We start from the raw sequence: 12,051 nt of genomic DNA on the forward strand, positions 1-12,051 counted from the left end.
TACAGTGATTCTTCATGCATTAAGAGTCTGAAGTACAAGACCCACTAGTAGAAGCAATCACAGTGTACTAATGTGGAATTTAATTAAAGACATAACTACTGTCAAAAATAAAGAGAAAGGCTTCTGCCTTCATAAGGGTGACTAGAGGTCTCAGACAGTTTTTTAAATTGTGTGCATGAGAGCAACTGCTGATGCTACAAACAGCAAATTCTAAATTACAAGTATTCAGAGAAGTAAGAGATTAGTGAGTGGAACAAATGGTTACTGTTGCCAAAAGAGGCTTAAGTTCTGCAAATTTCAGCATCTGGAGACTAGGCACATGTGAGGTGATCTGATTGAGATGTATAAGGCCTTGAATGGTTTTGAGCAAGCTCAATGCTGATGGCATTCTTCCTCTTGCTCAGATTGCACACCTGAGGGGGCATAAATTTAAACCGAGGAAAGATAGTTGTAGAACAGATGTATGGAAATTTGCCTTTAGCTTGCAGGTGGTCAATTGGAACAAACTTCCATCTGTTTTTTTGGAAGGAAGTTGACAGCTTAAATAAATTCAGGGCTGAACTAGACAAATGTTTGGAGTGAATGGAGGGGTGAAACAGGAAGTTTTTTTTTTTTTGGCTGAATGCTATAAAAGCTTGTTTTCTTGCATCATATGCCTCTACTAATGCTAAAGTAATCAAGTAAAGAAGCTACTAGTCTTTGCATACCAACAAAGAAATACTCTCAAAAATTTAGCCCTAAATGGATGTCAGATAAACTATTGAGACACATGGTAGAGAAGAAAAGTGCATGGGATGCATATAAATTATAAGGTAAGAGAGAGAGAAGGTTAAGGTCATTAAGGAGGTTAGACAAGCAAATGCTAAGGTTATGGACAAATTGTATGGGTATTTTGCTTCTGCATTCATACATGAGGAATTCATTAGAGTAGGAGATACCAGAAGATTATCAAACTCTAATGAGGAGCTAAATGACTTTGTAATAACTGAAATGAAAGTGGAGAAGAAATTGTTGAGTATGGACATAGAAAAGGCACCTGGGGCAGTGGAATCTATCCATACTTAGCCATAATTATGACAGCATCCTTGGATTCAGAGGAAGCCTCTATAGACTGGAGAAGTCAGATATCCCCAATTCATAAAGAGGAATAAAAAGACAAAATGAGTAATTATAGACCTGTTAGCTTAACATCCATTACAGGGAAAAGAATGGCATCACTGGTTAAAGAAGTAATGCAAGACCATTGGGAAGGGCATGCAATTACCACTGCAATCACAGCATGGTTTTGTCAAGTGGCAATCTTGTCTAACCAATCTGATAGGTTACTATGATGCAGTGACCAAGGAACTGGATGCAAAAAATAATTTTGACATCATATACTTATTTAGATTTCAGGAAGGCTTTTGATACTACTGAAAATAAAAGACTGCTGTATAAACTGGAGCAATGTGGCATTAAGGGCAAGTCACTGCTGTGGATAAGGGACTAACGTTATTTGTGGGGTTCCCCAGGGTTCAGTGCTGGGTCCACTGTTGTTTTCAATATTTATTGCGGTATTATTTTTAAATTAATCAGCATTAAAGTATTCATATTGATGAATGAATATCTTCAGAAGTTAATTGTGCAGTAAGATATGAAATTCTCTGAGCAGTGCAGACATGCTGCCCGGATAGCTCATGGGGGTTTGTCAATGATATACAGAAACTTTACTAGCAGGGATAAGGAGGTGTTATCCCTTCATACAGGGCTATGGTTAGGCCCCATCTTGAATACTGTATACAGGTCCAAGGCCTCACATTAGGAAGTATGTAGATCTGCTGGAAAGGGTGCAGAGAAGGGCAACAGATTGGTGAAGGGAACAAAAAGGGTGTTCTTACTTAGAAAGGCTTTAATTCTGCAAACTGCAGCATCTTGAGAACAGGAACCCCACAAGGAGATCTGACTGAGGTGTTTTAAGGTTTGTATGGCTTGAGTAAGCTGAATGTTAAATGGTATTCTTCTACTTACTGAGACTACATACATGAGGAGCATAAACTGAAGTTGAGGAAGTATGGTTGCAGGATAGGTGTGTGGAAATTTGCCTTCAGCCAGCAGGTGGCTGACTGTTTGAACAGGCTTCCATCTGTTGTTGTTGAAGTGGATGGGTTGAATAAATTAAATGGTGAACTAGACAAAATCTTGGAGGATATTAATGGGTGAACTGAATGGATATGAACTGATCATGATTTATGTTTTTTTTTGGCTGATGCTATGTAAGCTTGCTTTCTTGCATCATTTTCCATTACTACTACTACCAGCACATCACACATTGTTCATTTACCTAGTGGAATACCAAACAATCCTAACCATGCAGCCAGCACGCTTAATCTTTTTCTCATAAACAACCCTTCTAAGTACACAGTTGAGGTGAGTGACCATCTAGGCACCTTAAATCACAACTTGGTGATAGTCTCTTTTCTCCAATGGGACCCTTCTCTTGTGGCTATTCTCCACATTGCGTTGTTTGGCATTACAAGAATGCAAAATGGGATGATCTGCAAGATTTCTTTTCGTCTTCTTGGTTGGCATTACAAGAATGCAAAATGGGATGATCTGCAAGATTTCTTTTCGTCTTCTTGGTTGGATTACTGTTTTAAATCTTCTAATGTCAATGTTTGCTCAGATTGAGTCCATGAAATTATTCTTCTAGGGATGAAGTCCTTTATTCCACACTCCACCTTAACAGCTCGTATTTTATCTAAACCTTTGTTTTCCAATAAATGTGCTAAGGCTTTTCAGGATGTTGCATATTGCAATTGGCTTGTATCCAAATTGCCAGCTTCATTTTCTGCTTACACCAAAGCTCAAGTTTTAAATCAGTTATTAATCAGTCCAAACTAGATTTTGAGCAGCCTAAGAGTAGAAAACTTGTCCAAATGGTAGCTGAGCAATCTGGTCTCTTACCAATGCTATTGGCTGCAAATTTGCGCATCTCTATTCCCATTTTGATGGTTCCATTGCCACTTCACCCAAAGATAAAGCTGACCTGCTAGCCTCCTACTTTTCTTATAACTCATGTATTGTTGATCTTGGTAAACCACCCACTGACCATTCCCAGTATACTTCATTCAGTGCCCCCTGTGATCAAATAGATTGTCAGAAGGGTTTTGAACAATCTTGATGCTAAGCAAGCTCCAGGTCCTGTTGGTTTTGAGTCCCTACACTTGTTCTTAAAACCTGTGTTTCTGAGCTTACTCCTGTTCTTTGTTGCCCTTTTTCACTTTCTTATCTAAAGGGGTTTTACCTTCTGCTTAGAAATTTGTGCATATCCAGCCAGTTCCTAAAAAGGGTGACAAATCCCTCACATCCAATTATCGTCCCACTGCACTTACTTCTACTCTTTCTAAAGTAATGGGGAAATCAATTGCAAACCAACTCAAAAAGTATCTAGAAACCTTCCATCTGATCAATGATCGCCAGAATGGATTCTGTCAGTCGATCCAATGGTGATAATATTCTGGCTTATGGTACCCATCTATGGACAAATTCAACGGAAAAGTCTGGTGAAACTCAAGCAGGTGCTCTTGACATTTCAAAGGCTTTTCATTGTGTTTGGCATAAAGATTTTCTAAATAAGCATATTATGGTTTTTCCAACTTTTTTTATAATTGGGTATCCATTTTTCTGTCTGACCACTTACTACAGGTGATGTTGGATGGCACTCTATTTTCTCCACTAATGCTGGTGTTTCCCAAGGTTTGGTTTTTTTCTCTCACTCTTTTCCTCCTGTATATTAATGACCTTTCATTGACCAGAAATCCCATCCATAGTTTTGCTGATGATAGTACATTTCATTCCATTTTCACAAAATGTTCCACTTTGTGAAACTTTGCCCTGTAGAAACAGCTTCAACTTCTTGATGTCCACTACCAATTCGACAAATGCTCTCTCCAGGTAATTTTCCACTGGGGCAGTTTCCATAGAGTGTTACCAATAGGAGGAAAGCATGTGGTTGTAAATCAATAACTGAACATAACATGTCAATCAACATGTGATTTGACTTAATCATGAATTTTTCCTAATTGTGTGATAATTAACAGACATTTCTGGAATTTTCTGCAGAGAATTTAAAAAAATAATTTCAAAAACCGCTATTAGAAGTTTTCACTGTGTGGATGGAGTCCGCACAGTTGTAACTACTAATAGCTGATTTTGAAAATGTTTACAAATATTGTTAAGGTTAAATCACTATTTGAAAATATTTGTTTTCAAATATTGTCAGTGTAAAATGAACCCCACATGACATATTCCAAGTTAATTAAGAGTACATATAATTTTATTAAAAAAATTGTTATCAATATATTTATACAGTTTACTGGGGGGGGGGGATCCTTGAATTATAAAATTTGATTTATACATATTTCAAATTTTAATGGAAAAATAAGTGTCTGTGTAAATAAATTTTGACGTAAAAAAAAAAAGCGACAAAAAATTGTGGGGGGTGAACTCCAAACATGTCTGGTTTACGATACAGTAAAGTTGGCAATGCTTTGGGTGGTTCCACAGCTTGACACCTAATAAAAAATATGGTTGGCGCAAGACTTCATTGTCGACCCATTACGAAGCAGATGTGGAAATTTTTTTGGCAAGAAGATTTGTAACTGTGGATTCGGCAAAACATCCAGTATATATTTTCTCGATCTCCCCATCATATATTGCTAGTCGTCTCTATTACCGAACTTATTTTAATTAAACATCGTAATTCTTCCATCGATTAAGGTTTAATTGCGAGGGAAGTTTATTTTAACACAGAATATTAAAGAAAAAAGTCTATATACGAGGGAAATTAATTAGGAATAACAATGCAGAACGCAAGTCCAATGGGATTCCAGAAGACACTCTTCAAGTCTACCATTTAAATATACGATATAAAATATAAAACAACTATTCGGCAAGCAAGACTCATCACCTGATTTAGGAATTAGCATATATTGTTTTCTGAAAGATTATAAAAACACTGACATTAATTAACATCCATAACTAAATCAACTTTGCAGGTTGGCAGCGTGTATATGGGTCCATTTTCAAACACAAAATATTATAAATCATAACTAAGCATATTTTTGTCTATAAATATCTGCTTATTATAAATAAGCTTGAATATCAGAACAAAAATTAAATATATTCTTATGATTACGTGGCATACGTACCCAAGGGTAGTAAAGTTGATGGATTTGGAATACTAACCGCCGCCATTTTGTATGCTACTCAAATTTTCAGTGCGGTCCTGTGATACCGATTTATATAACCATTACTGACTTTTCAGTATGATGTCATAGTTTCTGAAATATATTTAAATATCAAGGTTTTAATTTCAAAAACTTTGCTATTTTATAATATATTTTTTCTGCTAATAAATATTTTGTATATTGATACATTTTATTTTAGCAATGGGCAATTAACTAAATCAGCACTTTAACCTCCTAGAACATGGCAGAAGAGGGGGATGTATTTGGGAAGTGAATCTTCGTTAATGTCATGAAAATGCATTTTATTTGTGATTACAAGTGATTAGTTTATTAGAGGATAACAGGATGAGTGCCACAGAATCATCCACTGATCTTTCGAGCGATAGCGATGGCATTTTTTACTTCAAAGCCGGTAAGTATATTATTGTTATAGAACGCTTAGGAATCCAAATGTTTGGATGGAGCAGGTGCGTTTTGTTTGGGATAAACGGAGTCAACTCGACTTAACGTAGAAAGTAAACTAAAATATTATTAGATGAAATGGATTTTGAATATTACTTTCGGTAAATAATTATGAGAAATGGTCGAAAGCTGTCAAATGTAGAAGAAAAATCGCAGTGTCAAATTTATTCTTCAGCCAGCTATAAGGAACGGTTAACTTAATGCAATATTAAATATGAATTAAGTTTTTTTGAGAATTAACTGAGCAGTTATGTTTTGGTGGCTTTGTTTGTATGTTAATCTCCTCTTTTCCAATTTTGGATAGTATTCATACTAAAGAGCATATAATGCTGCGCCCTACCACCGAATTTATTTATTTGTTTTTTTTATTTTCTAGTCTGCAGTTCGTAAAACTGTTGCTTGTACACATTTCTTATGCAGTCGAGGATGAGCGATTTATAATTATTATTTTCAATATGTAATGAATTTAAAATTGGAATATGGAAATTGGAGTTTGTTTCTTGCATTCGCCGTACACGATATTGTTATTACTGTACTTTTATTTGATGGAGGTATAACTCGATTTGCTTTAAGCGTCTTCAGTACTTCATTTACAATAGCATTATTTATTCTTATATTCACACCATGGCTGTCTTTTCAATGAGCTTTCAGAGGAAATGAAAATTAGGATCAAAGTAATTTTCAAAAATTAATCAATTAAAAACGTAAATTTAATTGTACTGTGATGGAAATTAATAATGAAACGAGAATTCGAAGTGAAACCTTAAATTCATTTCATCAGGGATTCAGTCGAACTAAAGATCCAAGTTAGGTAAAATCCAAACTTTACATACCAGTTGAATTAATTTATGTGATAGTTTTTTAAAACATATAAATGAATTCAAGATTGGCATAGGGCTGTTCGAGAATAAACAGATATTTGTTTTTAAGAAACAATTAATTAAACAATACCAGCTAATAATATACTGGTAGTGTATAGATTTTCAACAATGTACAGTGAAATGTATTGTTACTAATAAATTGGTGGACACAGCTGTTTACTGCAGTATGTATTAAATTGTTCTTATTATCCAAGTTTTCTTATTAATCCATCTGTGTAAAAAGATCACAGATCTTTTATTTCTGTGTGTTCTCAATTTTACTACCAGTAAACTGATTATTCACGTATATTTCATAAAAGGATTCTCACACCATACTATATATAACCTTTCAATTTGAACAAGTATGGTTTAAAACCATATAAAAACAAATTGTATAATATAAAATGTTATTCAGATATATTTTACATTTTATTGTTAAAATATTTTAATTAATGTCAAATACCATCAGGTGGATACAACTATATGGATGCTGCCTATTATTTCCAACAATGATTATTAAATTGAGGTCTGTTAAAGATTTACTGTGTCTGTCTTTTAGCCAGCATTTTGCTATGTGAACCAACAAATTGACTTCACATTTAAATAGTAAGAATGGTAGTAATAAATGCTTAAGGCTTTCGCAGGCATTCTCTCAGATATGCCAAGCTATGTTTCCTACTTGGGAGTCTAAAATGCTGTTGGAACTGATATTTGAGTGGCACTCAAGTCAGATGGACCTAATTTCAGCAAAGTCCAGTCAGTCTGTGATAGCCAATTCCTCTGCTTGCACCTTGATGATGGTGGGACTGTTAGTAATAGTGGGTATAAGGCCTATGTGCAAATCCTGAAATACGGCACCTAGCACTGTAGGTGATCACCCAGGTGTGAACCAATGTAAGCAGGAATAGAGTTATGCATCCACACAGGGGAATGCCACCCATCTGTGATACCAGAAAATAGGTGGTAAATGACTCTTATCAATCCATACACTACCACTACTTTGCTTATTGGAGGCTTGAAGTGGTGGAACCCATGTTTAGAGTCCAGAGCAAATTTCTGGCAAACCTTCTCCCATTTTTTTCCATCATGCACTATGATTGTCCTTTGAGGTTATGATGAACATCATGGCAAGATCCAATCTTCTCTATATTTCAAGGGTACAGCTCTAAAATGGTGTTCTCAGGCTGGCCTCTAGATTGGCCCCTGGACTGAACCTATTGGTAACTCTCTAGGAGGCTTCCTGATCAGCTAGTGTATAATATTTCAGCCTCTACTCTGCCAGATAGTGACTGTAGGGAGTCTGAGTAGCATGTATGGGGGGGGGGGGGGTTGAAGGCATTGTCGAGGCAACATTGTGAGCAGCTGGGTTTATTCTTACCATGTGTATGGAATATCCAAAAATTTTCATTACTTTATACAACATCATATAAAAAACATTATGGGAATCCTATTGTCTCAAAACCTGATACTACGAAACGTTGGACAGACAGCTTGTGTAATCGAGACCTGCTAATTAGTGGGTCTCAATTACACAAGTTGTCTGTCCAACATGTATTTCATACAACATATCTCCCCCCTTCTTTTCTTACTATTGAATACACCATGACTTGTCAAACCAATAGAACAAACTTATCTGTGAAAAGATTTAAACCTTCCAAATACTTGTTTATTTCACAAATATGCGAGGTCTCAGTTCTAATCTCAATGATTTCCATTTACAGTCTGCTAAACCCCATGTACTTTTTTTTGACAGAATCCTAGTTATTAGTTGATTCAACCACTGCTCTTCTCAGTTGTCCAAATTATTTGCTGTATGATTCCTTTCGCTTCAAAGATGTTACTTGTGCATATGTCTGCTCTGATATTTCCTGTCAGAAATTAGTGATTTGGCGAGAGAAGATTTTGATCTTCTCTGACTTAAAATATCTTTACCACATTCTGTTAAATTCATCTGTTGCCTCTATCGTTCTCTCAACTCCACTAATTACTTGTAACTTTGACTTACTCTCAAATTGGAGCAGTATGGCATTAAGGGCAAGTTGCTACACTGGATAAAAGGATGTTTTATTGGGAGAAGACAGAGAGTGGTAATCAATAGATACTGCTCTGTGTGGAGTCCCCCAGGGTTCGGTGTTGAGCCCATTGTTCTTTTATATATTTATAAATGATATTGATGGTGTATCAGGCTTGATGTGAAGTTTGCAGATGATACAAAGGTTGGCAGGTTTGTTAATGACAGTATGCAACTGCAGCAGGATCTAGAAAAGTTGGGCAGGTGGGCTGAGAAGTGGCAACTGGAGTTTAACATTGGCAAATGCAAAGTACTGTACTGCATATGGGTAGCAGTAACCCCAGAGAAATGTACCAGCTGTGTGGTGTTACCCTCATGGTAGTGGGGATGAGAGACCTGGGGGTAATTGTGCAGTCAGATATGAAGTTTTCTTAACCTTTCAGACAGGCTGCAAGAGTAGCTAATGGAAGACCCCATTGTCTTGTCAATCATAAACAGGAATTTTGTGAGCAAGGATAAGGAGGTGATTATCCCCTTGTATAAGGCAATGGTCAGGCCACACCTTGAGTACTGTGTGTGTGTACAGGTCTGGAAGCCTCATTTTAGGAAGGATGTAGAGTTGCTAGATTGAGTATAGACAAGTGCAACAAGACGGGTGAGGGGAACAAAGGGGTGCTCTTACAAAGAAAGACTTCAGTTCTGCAAATTGTAGCTTCTGGAGACTAGACACCTGCGAGGTGATCTGATTCATGTTTATAAGGCCTTGACTGGATTGAGCAAGCTCAGTGCTGATGGGATTCTTCCTCTTGCTCAGATTACAAACCTGAGGAGGCATAAACTGAAATTGAGGAAAGACATTTATTGAATAGATGTGCAGAAATTTGCCTTTAGCAGTGGGTGGTTGATTGCTGGAACAAACTTCCATCTGTCATTGTGAAAGTTTATAGCCTAAATAAATTCAAGGAAGAAGAGGATAAATGTTTGCAGGAAATGGATGGGTTAAATGGGAAGTTTTTTTTTTTTGGCTGATGCTGTATAAACTTGCTTTCTTGTATCATGTGCCTCTACTAATGCTAATATCTTATTTTTCTCAAAGTATTTATTTACCACCTTGAATATTTCATCCCCAGTAGTGTGATTTAGCAGTTCTTTGTGGGACAAATAATGTTCTTTCAGGCATTATGGTAGATGACTCTCATCAACCGGTGCAATACCACCACTTTGCTTATTGGAGGCTTGAAGTGGTGGAACCCATGTTTAGTCTCTAGAGCTAAGTTCCGGTCAACCCTTCCCTATCTCTTCCATCATGCAGTATGATTGATGACTTTTGAGGTTATGATGAACATCGTGGCGAGATCCAATATTTCTTACGTTTGGAGGGTACAGCTTTAAAACGGTGTTCGCAGGCAGGCCGCTAGTTAGTACACCGGACCGAACCTATTGGTAACTCTCTAGGAGGCTACCGGATCAGCTAGTGTATAATCTTGCTACCTCTACTCTGCCAGATAGTGACTGGAGGGAGTCAGAGTAGTGTGTATGCAGGGAGCATTGTCGAGGCCACGTTATGTCAAGGATCTGGGTATATTCTTACCATGTGTATGCCATATCCAAAAATTTCATTACTTCATACAGCATGTCCCACCCACTTTTTCTTACTATTGAATACAGCATGAATTGTCAAACTAATAGAGCAAGCTTATCTGCGAATAGATCTAAACCTCCCAAGCACTTCCTAATTCATTTCACAAATATATACGTGGTCTCAGTTCTAATCTCAACAATGTCCATTTCCACTTGCAGTCTGCCAAAACCCATGTACTTTTTCTGACAGAATCTCAGTTATTGGTTGATTCAACTACTGCTCATCTCAGATGCCCAAATTATTCGCTATATGATTTCTTTCGCCTCAAAGGTGGTACATGTGCATATGTCCGTTCTGATATTCCCTGTCAGAGACTTGGCAATTTGGAATCTCTCTACCTCATTGTGTCAAATTCATCTGTTGTCTCTACTGTTCTCCCAACTCCACTAATCACTTGGAGCTCTTTGACTTCCTCTCTTTGCAACTTGACTTTCTCCGGTCCAACTTTCCTAACGGTGAGGTAGTTTTCCGTGGTGATTTTAATGTTCACAACTCCACCTGGCTTCCGTTTTCTAGTCACACCGACCCAGCTGGTCGAGATGCTGAGGCTTTTGCAATTACTAATGACTTTGCACAGATTGTTCATTTACCTACAAGAAAACCGGACAATCCTAATCATATAACCAATATGCTTGATCTTTTTCTCACAAACAACCCTTCTAACTACACGGTCGAAGTGAGAGGTCCTTTAAGCACTTCAGATCACAACTTGGTGATTGTCTCTTCTCCAATGGAGCCTTTATCTCATGGCTATTCCCAACCTCGTGTTGTTTGGCATTACAAGAATGCAAAACGGGGTGACCTGCGAGACTTTTCCTCGGTCGGAGTACTGTTTCAAAACTTCTGATGTCAACGTTTGCTCAGATCGTGTCAGTGAAATTATTCTTGCAGGAATGGAATCCTTTATTCCACACTCCACTTTAAAATCTCGTCCTTTATCTAAATCTTGGTTTTCCAATAAATGTGCTAAGGCTGTTCAAGAGAAGAATGTTCCATATCGTATTTGGCTTGTTTCTAATTCTTCAGTTTCATTTTCTGCCTACACCAAAGATCGCAACAATTGTAAAGCAGTTATTAACCAGTCCAAACTAGAGTTTGAACGGGCTAAGAGTAGAAAACTTGCTTCTTGCCCTAATGGTAGCTGAGCATTCTGGTCTCTTGCCAAAGCTATTGGCTGCAACTTTTGCCCATCTCTGCTCCCACCTCTGTCCAAACCAGATGGTTCTGTTGTCACTTCAGCCAAGGATAAAGCTGACCTGCTAGCATCCCATTTTTCTTTCAACTCATGCATTAACGATCTTGGTAAAACACCTCCCACTATTCCCAACACGCTCCATTCAATGTGTCCTGTGGTCTTCCGTCAAAAGGATGTCAGAAGCATTTTGACGAATCTTGATGCTAAGAAAGCTCCAGGTGCCAATGGTATTTCTCCACTTGTTCTCAAAACCTGTGCTCCTGAACTTACTCCTATTCTTTGCCGCCTTTCTTCACTTTCTTATTCCAAAGGTGTTTTTCCTTCTGCTTGGAAATTTGCTCATATCCAACCAGTTCCTAAAAAGGGTGACAAATCCCTCCCATCCAATTATTATCCCATTTCAATTACTTCTACTCTTTCTAAAGTAATGGAGAAATCAATTAACTGCCAACTCTTAAACTATCTAGAAACCTTCCGTCTGATCAAAGATCGCCAGTATGGATTCCATCAGTGTCGATCCACTGGTGATATTCTGGCTTATGTCACCCATTTATGGACTAATTCAATGGAAAGGTTCGGTAAAACACAAGTAGTTGCTCTTGACATCTCAAAGGCTTTTGATTGTGTTTGGCATTAAGTTCTTCTAAACAAGC

At 37.3% G+C, this 12,051-nt stretch overlaps 2 protein-coding genes across 4 annotated transcripts in view; one reads left to right on the top strand and one right to left on the bottom strand.

The window, feature by feature from the left end:
- LOC150075754 (U6 snRNA-associated Sm-like protein LSm5) overlaps positions 1-5,269 on the bottom strand; it is a 58,520-nt gene extending 53,251 nt beyond the window's left edge. The window contains exon 1 of the mRNA XM_090387405.1: positions 5,190-5,269. Within this exon, the coding sequence (XP_090243531.1) occupies positions 5,190-5,235 (46 nt within the window). The 5' untranslated portion in view covers positions 5,236-5,269. The remainder of the gene's footprint in view (positions 1-5,189) is intronic.
- Positions 5,270-5,475: 206 nt separating this feature from the next.
- trio (trio Rho guanine nucleotide exchange factor) overlaps positions 5,476-12,051 on the top strand; it is a 996,553-nt gene continuing 989,977 nt past the window's right edge. For all 3 annotated transcript variants that reach the window (XM_090387950.1, XM_090387951.1, XM_090387952.1), the window contains exon 1: positions 5,476-5,640. In XM_090387950.1, the coding sequence (XP_090244076.1) occupies positions 5,574-5,640 (67 nt within the window). In that variant the 5' untranslated portion in view covers positions 5,476-5,573. The remainder of the gene's footprint in view (positions 5,641-12,051) is intronic.

The sequence above is a fragment of the Mastigoproctus giganteus genome, chromosome 13 (assembly GCF_048544385.1).
Source record: "Mastigoproctus giganteus isolate SK-2022 chromosome 13, ASM4854438v1, whole genome shotgun sequence".
Lineage (NCBI taxonomy): Eukaryota > Metazoa > Arthropoda > Arachnida > Uropygi > Thelyphonidae > Mastigoproctus > Mastigoproctus giganteus.